At 41.7% G+C, this 17,386-nt stretch overlaps 1 protein-coding gene across 1 annotated transcript in view; it reads right to left on the bottom strand.

Moving 5' to 3' along the window:
* Window positions 1–985: 985 nt before the first annotated feature.
* Window positions 986–17,386, bottom strand: part of LOC116051324 (SLX4 interacting protein) — a 32,615-nt gene continuing 16,214 nt past the window's right edge. The window contains exons 5-8 of the mRNA XM_031301652.2: window positions 12,669–12,746; window positions 10,366–10,454; window positions 2,301–2,407; window positions 986–2,206 (exon numbers count right to left, since the gene is read on the bottom strand). Coding sequence (XP_031157512.1) covers window positions 1,435–2,206; window positions 2,301–2,407; window positions 10,366–10,454; window positions 12,669–12,746 — 1,046 coding nt within the window. The 3' untranslated portion in view covers window positions 986–1,434. The remainder of the gene's footprint in view (window positions 2,207–2,300; window positions 2,408–10,365; window positions 10,455–12,668; window positions 12,747–17,386) is intronic.

Genomic DNA, 17,386 nt, shown 5'->3' with positions numbered 1-17,386 from the left:
TGTCTCTGTCTTGATAAGAACAGAATTGGCTCCTGTGAGTGACTCATCTCAGGTTACACCCGCTAATACAGATGGAGAATGGCAGTGAAGCACTGGTTTATTAGTAACATCACTGTTGGACAGACCATCACTGTCAAATTGCCATGAGCATCAGCCCCCGGACTGTGTGGGAGGAAAACAACGTGCAGAGATCTACATGCCGTTTCATGCTGGCTGCTTCCACAAGATTCATTTATTTGCATATTTCCACAAAGGTTGAGAGATTGCTTTTTTTTCATGGGAAAAACAAAAAAAAAATGTCAGCCTTTATTTTTGATAGGACAGCAGAAGACATGAAAGGGCAGAGAGAGGAGAGAATGACATGCAGCAAAGGGCCGTCGAGGAGTAAACCTCTATATATGGGCGCCCACTCTACCAACTGAGCTATCCCGGCGCCCAAAAACAAATTTATTTATATCATGAAATGTCTTTCCAGTCCAATAAAAAGAATCGGGAGTAATGTATCCAGGCAACATTATGTCATCAAGTGGAACATCTTGGGCTTTACGTGGGGGGTATGAGTGACTGTTGGCCGCTAGTTGCCCTATGCTCTCTGGATCACTCTACTGGCCCAGGCCCAAACAGCCCTGTCGAGTGTTGGGGCGACGACAGCAGCTACATTTTAACCTGTGATACTGTAGACGTCCTGCTACTCCCAAATAAAACCACTAATAATTCAATAATGCTCATAAACCCACACATATTTGGTTCAAGTTCAAAATAAAATTTGCATAATACCCTCAAATTTAAGGATGCATTTCAGGTGCTTAGCAACTTATTATTGAGCAAATTGTATATGAATGAAATCTAACTACATAAGTACATTTTTGAGAATGGGGTGATGAAATAAATCTGGAAACAGCAATCAATCATACCAGAGCTTCAGCGGGGAAACTGGACAGTTTTCAGACACGTAGGAGCCAGTATTTCAGACTGAAAGCCATGACGTACTGCATGGCTCCTGCCTGTCTGAAATCCCCAATCTTTAACACAAAACCAAATCTAAACTCCAATTAAAGGTTTTTGACTTTCATTTGCGAGCCTCTCTTGACCACCACTACTTATGGGTGGAGGCAAAGTCTGTTTCAAGTATTTGACAAAGCGTAACTCAAACGCTCATGTATCAATTGCCATAATGTGTTCAGCATTTGATCTGTGAATGTGAAAGTATGTATGTGTGTGTGTGTGTGTGTGTGTGTGTGTGTGTGTGTGTGTGTGTGTGTGTGTGTGTGTGTGCACTGTATGTACAGCACATGTGAAAAGAATAGATATTTTAGTAAAAAAAATGTGACACGTGTACAAATGCATGTCATGTGAGGAAAACATGTAGCCTGACATGATATCATCTCTATCTCTGTGGCGTCAGGCATCTTTACTGTAGCTTGTCTCTCCCCTTCAGGACCTCTTCAGTCGTCGTAATCTAGAGGTTCTGGGCACATTTTCACTCCCCTCCTCTCCGAGTGTGGATCTGGAACTAATAGAGGAGCCTGAGGATGCAGGCTTGACAGATAGGCCCCTCAGACTTGCGGCCAGGCTGTTTTGGTTTGTCTGTGCCGTGTTATTGCTTGTGAGGGGGAGCCTCTGGGCCCGTTTCCCTGGAGTAAGCAGCTCTACTTCCAGTGTGGTTTTCTTGCGCTCGGAGACAGGGAAAGCCTTGGACTCTGCCTTGGCTTCGACTAGAGGAAGGGGCGGCAGAGGAAGAAGGTCATGCCTGGATGTTTGTGTGGAGCACTCGGTGGATTGGGTTTGCATTGTGGCTGGAGGTCTTCCAAGGCATGTCCTCTTGGCCCTCTGTGGGCGAGGGTCTTCCCCTGCATCGCTCGACTTGCACCTCTTGCTCTTTCTTGTCTCCTGACTGATTTCATGTTGGCAGGAAACTACTGACGCCCCATTTGGGCTGATGCTGTCTGGAGGACTGTTCTCAGTCTGCTGCTCCTGGGTCAGACCCTGCCTTTGAGTAGTCCCAATCTGTGCCATGGCTTCATTTAAAGTACCGGGGCAAGGCACCGTGTGGTCTGCCTCTGGGAGAGCCTTCCATCCAGAGCTGAATTCTGATTCTCCAGCCTTAAGCTCCCCTCTTTGCTTTTTGGGACAGGCTCTCTGGTCCATCTGCTGCTCCCCCATACTGGAAACATAGAGCTCTTGTTGGACACTAGCTTGTTTGGCTCTGAAAAAGTTAAAGGATAGGAGGATATGAACAGATACTTAAGTATCCTCTCTGACTGGTGGGGTTGGAAAGTTTTGCATTAGATCATACTTACATCTTTTGAAGTACCGTCTTCTTTGTTTTTGCGGGGCAGTTTAAAGGCTCTTGGGTTTCTCCAACTCTGGAAAAATATTCCGATCGGCTTTGTTCGCTCAATTCAGTCTAGAAAAGACAAACAAAATCGATGTAAACAAAAAATATTATTCCTGGCATCCACTGGAAAGATTTGGCTCCACAGCAGACTGCTGTCATCATCTGGCATTGCCGGACAAAACAAAACATTCACTAGACTGCTTTACAAATGATAAGATAGTGAATACAATTAAAAGTCAAAATAATTCAATATGATAAAAAGTTTATATACATTTATCCTTAAATAATGTTGCCTCCTCATTATTTGAACTATGATACAAGAGGAATGTTTTCTATAATGCTTTTAGGGACACTTAGCAACACCCTAGCTGGCACTAATAATTAGCCCCCCCACTTCATACTGTCCACAGCAACCACCTCAAAGGCTTTAGAAAATAACCACCGGCTTGTCATAGTGTGATGTGTGTTTCATAGTCTCTGCTATCTGAGGCTTGGAGTGATGCTCGCAGCCTGAGGCAGGATTACTAAAGAGTGAAACCATGTTGAAAAGTTAAAACAGCGATTAAAGGATCCTTATTAAGATGATGGAGAAAGGCAGAGGAAAAACACAACTGAGACATGTGAATGGAAAAATGCAAAACAGAAAAGGGGTAAAAAACATCTCAGAAGACAGAGGATAAGATAAAAAAGTGAGTGAATGTAGCCTTGTATTTAGTAGGATGTAGCAGCACTTTGAGTTGCAGGTTTAAATGCAGACTAGCCCATATGCCACTATGTTTGAGTACATTCTTAGTTGGCTAAAATGGGTTGAAAGTTCAATATAGCCACATACTAAGGGGACCCACTGAGGCAGAACAGGGAACAGGCCAAAGATTGGATCTCACCAACGTGTGCCCTCAACAGGCCACTAATGAAGGTTAATCACAGGTCTTTCCCTTGGCTGACCTACAACAGACTCTGGATTTATGAGAGAACAAGAGACGCTGGTAGTAAATTGAGCAGAACTTAAAGGTTGAGAGCCCGACAATTTATTGTGAAATTAATTAGGAGAATACCAGAGTAACTCGGGTTTAGAAATTGAGTATATTTGTTTAACCAGAATAAGCAGCATACAGGTGAAGAGCTTCATGATTTGAGTGACAGGCTGTAAACTAACAAGAATAAGAGGCCACAGTGACCAATCTATTAGGCTGTACTTAGGCACAGCAGTGCTTTAAACTAGAGCATAACATCAGCATGCTCACAATGACATGTTGATGTTTAGCAGGCATGGTTACTATGTTCACCATCATTGGCACGGTAGCATGCTAACAAATGCTAGTTAGCACTAATCACAAGGTACAGCTGAGGCTGATGGGAATGCCATTTGGTTTGTAGGTATTTGATAATAAACCAAATACATTTTGACCTGCTGATGGCACTAGATGAAAAATGAAGGGATAACCAAAGTTATTACAATTCATCTCGAATTCCATGAATGCATGTACCACGTTTCATGGCATCAATCCAATAGTTTTTAAGACATTCCACTCTAAAGCACAAATGTCAACCTCATGTTGGAGACAGAGGAAAAGTGAAGGGATCACAAAAGTCAGTACGATCTATCCTCTGCGAACCATGAACATTGGCACAAAACTTTGTGCTGATCCATCGAGTAGATGGACCTGCTGGTGCACTTGATGATAGGTCAGGGGTTCACCAAAGTCATTAGGATTCATCATCTCACCACCATGAATGGCTGCACCTAATTTAATGGCAATCCAGCCAATATTTGTTGAGATATTTCAGTCTGGACCGAACGACCAGTGGTGGACCGACCGACAGACATACATCCCCATCCACAGAGCAATACGTTTAGCATGGCTAGACACTCTTGCAGTGGGAAAATACAACCAGACAGATATTAAATCTTGGAAAATTTGAATTTGAGGTTGTGGCCACTATGTTTATTTAATATCAGACATTTTCAGATCATTACTATTCCATAAACTGGTTGGTAAAATGATCAATGTGCACTCTAAGATGAGGGAAGCCAATGTGGTAAGCTCTGGCCTCCATCAGCTGCTGTGAACACTGAACAAAATCATTAATGTCCTCTCCCATATGTCATGATACCAGTGACAACATGTGACCCTACAGAAAAGGGGGAAGGAGTAATTGTCCCAAGCTGCAAGTGTAAGCTGGGGCATTGTGGCTTTGCACTGGGTGTTGAGACCTAGCTGCACTTTGGTCTGTGGTGTGGCGGATGGAATAAAGAGGCCAGACGGAGGGAGTTTATAAGGAGGCTGGGCAACAAGGAAGTAGGCGGAGACGACAAGAAATAAGGGACAAGATACTACAGAATGAATTGGAGAAAGAGAGAGCGTTAAGAGGGGAGTACAACAAAAGAAGAGGCACCCCCGAGAGTCATATCGTCTGACCTCAACAGTCTCTCCAGCATGCCCACAAACACAAGAATCCTCACACAGGAAGTTCTCCACAGGCTGCCCTTTGTGTAGAGATGGAGTCATGCTCGAGTGTGGGCAGAAGTTCACTCTCTACGTTCTCTCATATCCAGAGCTACAGCTAAGCCTTGGATTTGGGACAGTGACACCACACACAAACTTGCATTTGCCTACGCACTCACACACCCACCCCAACAACAACAATTGTGAGAAAGATGTGGGTGCCATCATTTGCATCGTAATGCCTTGATATGTATTCTCATCTGTTAAATATGAATAAATGCTGTTTGAAAATGAACTTGAAAGAAAAATCAACAAGAAGCCAATGGGAGGTTCTCAGGGAAAGTTTTGTGCCTTTCTGTTCCTGTCGGCACAACTTCAAAAGAGAGAGAGAGAGAGAGAGAGACAGAGAGTGAAAGATAGAGAGAGAGTGAAAGAACAGAGTGATGGAAAGGAAGAAGCATGAAGAGAGGAAGAGGTTGGATATACATAGAAAGTAGAAGGAGAAAGATGGATAGAAAGTCAGACATAGAGAGAGATGGCGCATGAATTATTATCACCAGAGGTCCATGGGTTGGACATTCTGTATATAAGAAGAAAGTAGAGGGATTAAAGATTGAGAGAGAGAGAGAGAGAGAGAGAGAGAGAGAGAGAGAGAGAGCTTGTGCATGAACATTATAATTATCACAAGCTATGTGGATAAAACAGTAAGTATTGTGTGGGAACCGAGATGGCCTAATCTCGTACGGAATGATGCAAACTCCCAATAGCTGGAGAGCGTTCCACGAAACAGAAAGAACATCTACCCGCTGCCACCACCAACACCACCACCTTTCCCTCAGCAACAAGGATTTAACCCCCCCACCGCCAGCCAGTCTACTCACCCCCACACAAAGCTGCAAAACACTTCTCGTGATGCAACACGTAGGGCAGACCAACAGTGCCCTCCCTGGCCCCGGAGCCTCCAAAACAACATGGCTCCACCATGGGAGCTGCAACAAGACAGCACATCTGGATGTCAGATTATAGAGATAAACCTGCCAAAAGGGTAAGGAGAGCAGAATGAATGAATCATTTGGTATAAAAGGATATCAGTATAGATCCTCATAGCTTGCCCCAACTATGAGTGACTCCTGGAAACAACTTCAAAAAGATAACCAACTACAGGCTCCATAAAATACAGGGAATGAACAGTTTTTCCTTAGCCATCTAAGATAAGGTCACACAGATAGGAATATTATGTTGGTTATCTTTTAAGGCAGCTGCACTTGAAAGTAATGTGCTGATAGGGCCGAATAGTCTCTGAGTAGTCTAATACTCCACTGCCATGCCATACTCTTGGTATGCATTTGACATATGACATTTCTTTTTTTATTATCTTATGCTATGTTAACATACAGTAGGGGTTTGCTGTATATAATCTACATAAATGCCAATGGTCATTCATTTGTACTATAACAATTTTGCTGGATAAAAACATTCAGTTTTTCAGGAACAGAGAATAGCTAAGAATAAGAGGCTTTTTTTGCAGCTTGACAACCATGCATTTTTTTGGTTTATCCAATGGGTTTTGCAAGGATTTTTAAAAGCCAAATAGGTCAGAGATCTTTCTTGACCTATCATGGAGGCTTTGCAAACTGAAGTAAAAACATAAAAATTACCCAAAAAACAAAACAAAAACAAGATGACAAGTCAGAAAACAGGTCGGCGTGGGAAGCTCCGATCAACCATCAACTCATATTTGCTTGTGATCTGCCACAGTTTGTTCTTGGATTACTCTAATGTCTTTGTATCTTACACAACACACACAAAACCAGTGATATGCCATCCTATAAAGCCATGATTCATTAATCTGTCAGACGGTAATGATTCAAACCACTTGTAATGCTTGAATTCCTAAAAGTATTCAAGTTATAAAAATGGAATTATTCTTTCCACTAGAAAGCCTTTGAACAGCTCTATGATGGTACAACTAAGTATACAAAATCCTCAAACTGGCACCAAGAAACAACAACACTATTTAACTGTCAGGGCAGAAATACCTCCTGCAGAGATCATTTGTGAAACTAGTTCACAAACCCCTCTCCCTCCTCCCACTCTGCTCCCACAGAGGAAACATGCCCTGTTTGTCTAAGCTCATCACCACATCTTCCCTAAAACAAAGTCAACAAACATGCATGGGTACATACTTGTCTAAAATAGAGGACTTCTTATCCCTGAACAATGACAAATGTTTTTGGATCCACCCTTGTTCAAGGATTAAGACAAGCTGTTAACAGTTTGGACTCACTTCGTGCAAATTAATGGACACAGCTTATGACAGGATGGTCAGATCATAGCCATGTATTTGGCCTTGGTGGAGAGGAGATCTGCAGATACTGAAGGCTTGGGAAAGCGCTGCTTCTAGCTGTTGCGAGCTGTGAAGAACAGAGGAGTGCTGAGGTCATGAGTAAACACAGGCTCGTCCATAGCTCAGAAGAGGGGGGGTGGTTGGGGGGGGGGGACTGGAAACACATCTGCTCTGCCTTTGATCCAAACTTCTGCGGCCCAGCACGCCACTCACCTCAGCTGCCCACTCTGTGCCTGATTAGAAAACATCAGCCACAATCCTACACAATAGCTTTTCCTTCCCATGCTGCCCTCCTCACTGTTGGTGATGACTCACAATAGCAGCAACTTTTTATGAGGGACTTGAATCTTCAAATGACAAGAAGAAAAAGATTGTGTAAGAGATGCCTTTTGTTTGCTTCCCATGCAAACGCAGTAGTTTCAATGGCCCTACCTCTGCAGAGCAACAGTCGGTTCTAGGTTCTAACAGACAGCTGATATTAGTCTCTGAATAGATCAAATATTAGACCGTTACTGTCGCCCCCATAGAAGGGATGGATGTCAGGATTCATTTTACTCAACTCCATGACTTTAAAGGCGTCAGCCCGCTCAAACCAAAGCACTTTCTGATTGTCGAACAGCGTCTGAAACCCACTCTTAGTTTCCAACATCGAAAACGGGCACTGCGAAGACTGGTTTTGAGCAGACCTCCACCTTAAAATGGCATTTGGCCACTTGGGGCAGCAAAACCAACTTGTAAATCAGACATTGACATATTATCACCTTTTAAGTTGTTATGGCGAACGTTGGCAAGTCCAAAATTCCCTCTCCTTTCAGCTCTGTTGTTATGTCGAGCTCTTAAAGTGTCTCTTATTTGCTGCTAAATGCTCCAGTATGTTCACCAGCTAGTCGCTAAATTTGAAAATGCTGGGAATGGTGCTGATGAGAGCTGTGGAACTGAACCAAAACAGCAAAGTTGTGGCTGTAAAACCCAAACAATGCACTGACACTCCCAACACAAACACTTTGTAGAGTTGACTGCAGAGTTGGGTGATAATTCTCGGTAGGTTCTTGACTATGAGCAAGCCCTTTAACATTACATAGTCATTTGATCCATTGTTGATAAAAAAAAAAAAAGATTGATTAATGCATCAAATTGAATTTGTTTGTGTTAGCATTGAGCGTTTTAAGGTTTATTAAAAACACTCAATGCTTTTAAGGTTACATTAAGGACCCTTTATGGTCCTTAATGTTGTTTCAGATAAGATGTGGTAAATCTGCACAAAACATCAATTGTAGCCTCGACCCAAAAACGTAGGTTTCGGTATTGAATTTTGAGTACCGAAAATCAATATCTGGTATCCTAGTTCCCTCTACACTGCAGGAAATGACTAAATCTCACCATCTCCTCTTCTACTGTAACTGAACCACAGCTGAAAATATGACTAATAATAAGAGTGCACAAGATACAAGAGACTAGAGCATGCTCGAGCGTGGGACTGAGATGTTGGCTTTCACAGAACAAAAGGCCAACCATGATGTCACCTAAGTTCCCTCACAACGTAACCCCCTGACCTTATGAGAAGTGCTAATTTGATGAGTCTACATTTCCACTGTGGTTAAGGATTTTTGTTTAATACGTCACACAAACTGAATCCTAACAACAAAATCAAAACCTCCCTAAATACAGGGGAACATGGAATTCTTTTGGGACTAGCAGGCTCGATCTGTCAACAGTTGTGGAATAAAAGACCCCTTTTTGAGCATATGACCAACTTTGACATAAAACTCCAACGGCCCCATTATTTTTAGACAGCAACATTATTATGCCTTACATCAGCTGTGACTCACTGCATAGGCTGTTTTTTGTTCATTTAGATTTTCAACTTTCTTGGCAACCTTGAAATTGCCAAAACGTAGGTTTCTGACAAATTAGAACAGAGCAAAGGATGTAAACAAATAATTGTTTTTGTCATGTGAAAAACTTTAGCCCTGCTGTCTGGTATCTTTCCCTTACAAACCACGTTCGAGGTTGGACTAGTGAGAGCTCCACCACAAGACTCCCACCCTCCAATTCCCTCTGCTTGTACTGTATGAGCCCAGAGAACCACATCCTGAGGAGAGGAACGCAATCGACAGCAATGCCTCCTTGAACTGGAAAATTGGTTACACAATATGAACTTTTCACTGACGACTGTGTTGCTCCACTAAAAATATTACAATCACTGCTTTCATTGGAAGCCAAACTGTGGAGAGTGCAGAGACATTTCAAAGGGAAACAATAGCAAAAGCCCCACAGAAAAACAGCAGGCCACTGATCATGGGATGTGATGGGAGAGATGTCTGTCCTTGATGTGAGTGCCAAGGTAAGAGGCTCCACCACCGTTTCCCAGAATACTCTTGGGAGTTTGGGATCAAATGAGCACTGGCCAGATGATAGTTGTCCGTAATATGAATGGACAAAAAACAACTACAGAAGTAGGTCTTTCATGGGCAGTACACATGGACTCTTATAGGGAAATACCCACTGAACCCAACTTTATCCGAGTCCCATCAATCAAGGCACATCATGACAGTTAACTGCACACAATCACATTAACTGAATTCTCCCTTAAAAACCCAAACAATGTATATGTACCAGAATGATAAAGACAGTTCTATTGAACCCAGAATAATATGATGTAAAAAGGAGAATATGATGTATTAATGATTGTGTATACTAAGATTTTACACTTGAGGGAGTAAGGTGGTTAAAGGTTAGACAGAATCCAGTTTTTATGTAAGATGAATATTATGTTCTGCCAATGTCAACATTGAATGCAGTGCCACAATGAGGTTTGATAAAAGTTGAGTTCTGGAAGTATCTAGACTTTCCTTTTTTTTGTCTATATTTTTGACTACCCTCTAATGTTGAGGTTTACAACAATCCCACATTTGAGTTTGACAAAAAAAATAAATGAAATTGTACAACTGGGGTGAATTGGCAGAATGTGGGAGCAGAAACTCTTCCTTTTGACCCCACCTCACTCCATCCAACCCCCTGCCATCCTCTCTTTCCTCCTCACTAGATCTGTGAAAAGCCCTGGCAGGTTCAGAGACCACTGCCCCCACCCCCACCCCTCACGTAACGAGGATCAGCATATATGAAGTGAGAGCACAATTTGGCAACACATCCCTATAATAACACACAGACCCATGCAGGACTTTTCGCCAGGCGACTGGAAGAGGAAATAGAGCAGTATAAACAGCACTTACCGCGGCCAGACTTGGGTTTCCATGGTGCGCTGAGGCATCCTCTGGACAGCTCACACACACAACATAGCGTTCGGGAAACACACGCAAATCTGAAGGAAGGCAAAAAAAAAAACAACACAGACCATGCTAGTTAATAACGTGGGCTCACCTCTAATTATGAGCCAAAGTCAGACAGAAGGAATTGTGGTGGAGGTTAGAATTTACATCTACAAGCACCAACTATTTACTATCCCTCAGAGCAAGGAGAAAATGACAGTTTACAGATTGAGCTTCACGGTTGAGCTATATGAGCCGCGTAAATAGCATGAAATATTAGAACATTTTATGGTAACAATGGCTCTTGGGGGTAATATGACTGTTCCATCATCTTCAAAGGCAAAGACCATTTACAACAATAATACACTACATGTATTATATCATGATAATAAATCTAAATGTCCGCAAGAACTACATATAAACTGACTTCAACATATCACCTCAACTGGAAAGAAAAATTGGCCAATACCTGATCTATGGCCTGTAATATAGCCTCCTGTATGTAACAAAAACTTCATTTGTTTTTGTTTTGTTTTAAACATTCTTTTTGGGTTTTTATGCATTTTAATTAGATAGTACAGATAGTCAGAAAAAGTAGGGAACAGAGAGAGGGGATCACACGCAGCAAGAGGCAGCGGGTCGTATTTGGACCCGGGATTCTGCCAAGGACTCGGACTACATGGGGCGCACGCTCTACCAGGTGAGCTAGAGGTCGCCCCTGAAGAAGAAAAATACTGATGCAAAAGTAACTTCCTGTAGGAACACATTACACCATACTACAGTATTCTTCATCTTGCATTCTTGATCCACTTAGCTTACCACCCTCTGTTCAAACGGTTTACAGCTGTGGCAAATTTAGTCCGTAAAAGCTCATATTCCTCCTCAGTGGCCATTTTTTAATACATTGGTTTTGCTTCACTTGTGTGGATCAGTGGTTTATAAACACAGCCAATACACACACTTTGGTTAAGCTGACACAGAACACGCATATATCATACACCTGCATTAGTGCACGCACAACTGGTGTAGGGTAACGAGGATGTCTAAAGATAACTATCTCGGTGGGTAGCTGTGGATGTCGATTGATTGCTCAACAACTACTGTACTTGGCAGATTACCATGAAAAATGCAGTAGAAATTCTTGACATTGAAGATGAATTCCTGGGCCAATATCAGGCCTTAACTTTCACTCATACACTGTGAAATAAAAACCTAACAGACATAAAACTCTCACAGAAAGAAACTTACTGAGTAAATGTGTGCTTTCCAGAGGATGAGCACTTTTGATATTGGATATTCCAAAATCTTTTCTCTTGGGCCACCCCATCACAGTTAAAATTTAAAGTTTACTTAATTTATATCTCATAATCTCTTATGCAGTTTGCCATGAAATTAGTTGAGCACATTTATCTACATAATGGAGTGACCCCCAGATCCTGTTTTAATGACCTTATGGCTGTCCCTGTAATGCAATACAGTTTTTGTCCCACTGATAATAGCCTAAGAACAGAAAAAGTGTAAGTAAGTCGTTCGTTTGTGTTGTGGAGTGAAATGAAAGTAAGCTAAATCAGAAAAATGCAGCTGCATTCTGATTCGCTAATTATAATAACAGTTTTTAAAAGTCCCACTTTGTTTTAGCCCCGTAGTCTTCCTAATAGGATTTAACTTGCCATTTTGCAATGTATACAGTAAATATCAGCATAAAGACGTTTTAACCATCTGTTTTATAGCTGAATGAAATGTTTTACATGCCCCGACCACTATGTACAGCTAACTCACTGGACTGAATTACACAACCTTTGACCTCGGGAGACTGGGTCTAATTTGATGTGTAACGGACCTGCTGAGAGAAGCCGTCATCTTAGTCTGCAGCAGGTCAGTGCTGCCTTAACATCCAGGCCCCCAGGGAACAGATATTAACTTTACTGACAGGAAGAGAGCCATGTTGGTCCCATGAAAAAGGTGGCCAAGGGTCACAGGCACTAGATGGCCCACGGAGATAGATTCTCCCTGCCCTCCAATCTTTCTCTCTCCTACTCTCAGTAGGCTCTCAAGGGAACCACTTAATGGCTGCCTGTTTTCAACAACACCCCGAGCAGGTAGGGACAGGACATAAAAACAAGTGAGGGGGAGAAAAATCAACATGCAGACCACAGATGACTTGCTTTTTCTGTGGGAAATTTGGCTGAGTACGAGCCATTGAGACGTCTATTTCTGATTCATTTAACTGGGAATTGAATTTTTTAGAAAACATGGAGGATACGTACCCCCATAGAGCTGCTTGACAATACATCTGAGGTTTAAGTGCCGCTTCAGAAAATTGGCGACCAGGTTGAAGTTCTTCCCTATTAAAAAAACAAACAAAAAAAACAGAAAAGCAGTTAGAGGTAAAAGAGGAGCAGAAAGACACAGAAGAAAAAATATTGTACTTGTGACACTATTTACAAGTTAATCAAAGGACACACTATCCAAATATATTTTTTTATCCAATACCCTTCATTTGATGAACTCCACAACTGGCACTACTTATATCACATACTGTAGAAGCACACTTGGCTAGGCTATGCTGGACTGGAAGTGATTATAGGACTAGAGATCAAACTTGAATACAGCAGCTACAAAAAACAATGCTCATTCCTACACATTATTGTACCGTTAGCTTTATATGGCTGTATGTGCTTAAACATTTCCCATCAATTTCTTGCTAACCTTAATCTTATGCTCAGTCCGAGGGCCAGCATGCTTCAAAACCAGCTAACTGATCCTTGGAGTAAGAAACTACTCCATTTTAATTTAACTGACCTCCCAGCTTGGAACAAGCAGAGAAACCATGGTCCAGGCCTCTGCTCAATTTGTCATGGAATGTTTGTTATGGTATGTAAGACGTACTGGGCAGAAAAAGACGCCTGTTGCCTAATGTGGTAGGAATTTGTTGACTTAAAGCAACGGTCTTGCTAACACGCAATCCAGTTGTTCGCTGTAAACAGGACAACAGTTCTGGGAAGCTAACAGAGCCTGCTCACCCTTCTTAGTACCCTTTTCCTTTTCTTGAAACAGTGACCGTAAAACTATACCTTGTTGACTTTACCACCAGTGCCACATCTCTCTTTTATTTCTTTTTCTGATTTGGCATTCTTGTCCTGCTGTTGCCATGTGAAATGTAACTGTGGGGATTTTAGTATTTTAACATCAATTAAAGGATTACATGTCTTCCATAGTTTGAGAAATTCCTGACCTCTTGCACTCAAGGCTGTTACAGAACTCCCTGGATAATGTCAAATATGCACTGTCATCAAGTTAAAAACGAGGCTGACATTTTGGAAGTGGGGAGGTTTTCACCCGTCGGCAACAACACAGACAGTAGTCTCCTCTAAAAGCTGATCTTCAACTAGGACAAATATGTCCTACATGGTGCGTTAACTACAACACAGAGTTAACAGCACAAGACACAAGAGTGAGGGGGCCTTTGAGAACATTCCCCTTTCTCTGTTAGCTGATGTCATCTCAGCACCAACTACAAGCATTTAATTATCGTCTTCAAAAAGAAGCTGTCTCGTGATTCTTTGGATAATGACATGCAATCACAGAGACAGTGTGTCACAAAACTGTCAGAGGTATACACTTAAGTCCACTGGCTAGTGTTTAATGGCACCACCATGGCTTTCTTTTTCTCTGTGCTTGTGGCTGAATTATCGACCAGGGTCACTACTTTAGCAAACACAAATCGTATATATGCAAAACATATACATGTACATAAATAAATGGAGGAATAAATGACAATAGTCAATCAAATCTATTTCAACCAAAACAAGCCCAATCTGTCAACTAAAAATAAATCCTTACAGCTAAAAAGGTCCCATGTGTAGGAATTTCTCCCATCTAGCATTGAGATCATATATCGCAATCACCTCTCTCGCGCCACGCAGTTCAAAGTACGCATTACAACTATGGTAGCCTTCGCGCTTTTTTTCTGATGACTCTTGTTCTTTTCAATATTCTTTTTCTTTTTCTGGGCGAAGAAGAAGACTCCTGTTCCTGAAATTTGGATTTTGAATATGTGTGGTCCTCCATGTTTCCTTCTTCAAACTTGCCGGGGCCGGGAAGCGACGATACCCATTAGCAGCATTAGCAGCACCTGTGAGTTTATCATGTGACAGCAAAAACACGAAAGGCAGAGCAGTATGTCCTGTATGTCCCTTACTGGCTAACGTATTTCAAGATGGCACATGAATATGGAGCGTCTACCCCAGGTCATGCAAATACAAATGTAAAATTTCAAGCCAAAAGGAATACTTTGAATTGATGGTGGTGGTAAATATTCATGAAAAAGGACAAGTTTGTGAACGGGCAACACAGATTTTGATAATGAACAACTAAACACGTTACACACTGGACCTTTAAGTCCAGTTAAAAGGAAACTAAAGTGAGAAATCAAAGGGCTTTCCAAATATGGATACCTGTTTGTTACTCCAATACTAAGCAATTACAATCAATATTTTTCTTAGGATAATAGGGTAAAATCTGTACCTAGGGGACAGGCTATAACACATGTACGTTTAGCACCTATGGGAATGCAGCTAATCCTCAAAAGCCATTAAGTAGAAATTTAGCCTACAGCAAAACGTTAGACAACTTGTTCAAGATTTGTGAACATACATTAAAGTCTCTCAGAGACAAAAACTAATCTCTAATCTGCACAATAACAAGGAGACTTCTCGGTCAGTAATTGTCACTCTGCTCCATTATTTTTCATTCTAGCCAGCTAATCAGGGACTAACTTATCCTCAGGACACCAACTCAAAGCATTTACCTAGCTCTGAAAATACAAAACCTCGAGCTTCACGTTGGGAATCCCTGTCCTGCCATGCAATAGGGGGGCCATAAGACAGCTTCAGGTGAATGCTAAATAGGAATCATTTTATTCCATTCCATCCAATCGTTTTACATCCTGTTTTGGTAACCAAGGTTTCAGGCAACTCTATAACTGTAACTCTATAAATACAGCACAGTCTGTAAATATAATGGCAATGATATATATATTTTTTCTGTATTGGCTCTGTACCACATCACAGTGAAAGTGTATTGCATTGCAAGAAAACAGTGACTAAGTGCTAACTTGCAGCTTTAATTTGAGGTCGTTAACATCCATGTTTGATTCATAATGTAGCAATTGTCTTTTTTTGCCCAAAATGCAATTGAACAAATAAACATAAATGTGCACAAAGAAAAGTTTTGATTGCAAATCATCTGCGTAAGCAGTAATCAGTTTGGTTACTTCTCTAGTGGTGCTCTTACAGGCCTCTAATGCAGCCATCTTCGGTTTTTGGTTGTTTGGGGGGCTTCTGGGGCTTAAGTCTGATCTCCAGCAAGTAAAACACATGTTGGATTGAAGTCAGGTCATTTACATGGCCACTCATCAACAAAAATGTGTCCAAATTCTTATGGACTGTATTGTACAGGGTGGACGAGACGTTAGTAACATATTCATGAATTACATACCCTTTGGAGTACCTCCCTCATTTTACAGTTGATTTCATTGGAAGTCTGTCCCTTTAGTACGTGATGTACATAAAGTATGTAGTAATACTGGATAAGCCACCAAGCTTTAAATAGAATGCTTAATTAATCCCAAAGGGAAATTGCATTAACACACTGTATGGTATGTTGAGCATGCTTGTAGTTAACAATAGCAGCATTCTTTTATTGGAAAGAAATCCAGATATTCCATTATACTTTAAATAGAAAAGCATGTCTACCAAGAGAGGAATGCCGATCTGTATCTCGGTTTTGTTTTCTCTGCCCATTCTGGGTCCAGGAAAGACCAGGAAGCAAGGATCTTTAATTGCACATTCATTGTTTTTAGAAGCTTTGATTTTGTTTGTTGGACTCTTTGGCCTCATGTCTAGCACTACAACTTTTCTCATTGCTTTCCCTGGTGGGCTGAGCTTACCAATTCCCAGGACAAGTTTGACAGGGATGTCTTGACACAGAGTTGGGAACCAGTGCAACGGCATGGCCCGAGACATCAGCTCAGCTGTTGCTCCAACTTTTTAACGTCCTGCACAGCGCAGAGTTGCTTTTGGCCCTCTGCCCGGGTTCTCTCGTGCTATGCTTACATTCATGTTTCTCTCTCACAAACAGTTTGCTAGTGCCTCCTCTGGGAATGAGTGGCCCCTTTCTGTGGCAACTGTGGCCCAAAGTGGTGCAATATCCAAATCTGCAAAGTACGGACTTTAAAGGGTTTCATTTGTACTTCCTGCAAAAAAAGATGGTCTTGCTTAATTGTTTTGAAACCCGATGCACAACAATATTATGACAGGTCAAATCAAACAGTAAACAAGCCAGCATGCCATGTTTTCAGAAATGGGGTAGATAATATTGTAACCACTTGTATGGAGATACTTATACCATCTTGTAATATACCTCAAGACAACTGCAGAAAAAGACACAGACTCCACAGGGCTGGTGCAAAAGCTAGAATACTGTACTTTTGAGACACACACGCTCACACACATCCCTGCAGCTTTCACCGCTTCCTGGAAAAACAATGAGAGGAAAGAAAAGTCAACAAACCAAAAGGCATCCAGAGTGACTAGGACTGTAAAATGGAACAGAAAGGAGAGAGAAGCATTCAGACCAGGGTCAAAGGTAAGCCCCCATGGAACAGACTTCATTAACTTTAGTTATATCCTGAGGAGATCATTAAAACAGCCATAGAAAACATAGCCTACTTCTTTTCGCCATCCGAATTCCTGGCAGCCCATGCTGTTGTGACTCCTGTAGGAATACATAAGAATTTCTGCTGTGATATGAAGGATTTCCAAGGAGGTCCTGGCCATGCCTTAGCCTGACCACAGTGGGTGCAGGACACTTAACAGGAATACTACAGTGAGTGTCCTCTCTCAGTGCTGTTTAACACAGCTAGACTTCTGCTGGAAGAAACCAATTTCTTGGCCATGTATATGTTAGCAGATGTAAACGATGA

Source organism: Sander lucioperca, chromosome 15 (assembly GCF_008315115.2).
Source record: "Sander lucioperca isolate FBNREF2018 chromosome 15, SLUC_FBN_1.2, whole genome shotgun sequence".
Classification (NCBI taxonomy): domain Eukaryota; kingdom Metazoa; phylum Chordata; class Actinopteri; order Perciformes; family Percidae; genus Sander; species Sander lucioperca.
Note: the sequence above shows the minus strand (reverse complement) of the source record. Positions and strands in the feature narration are given on the sequence as shown.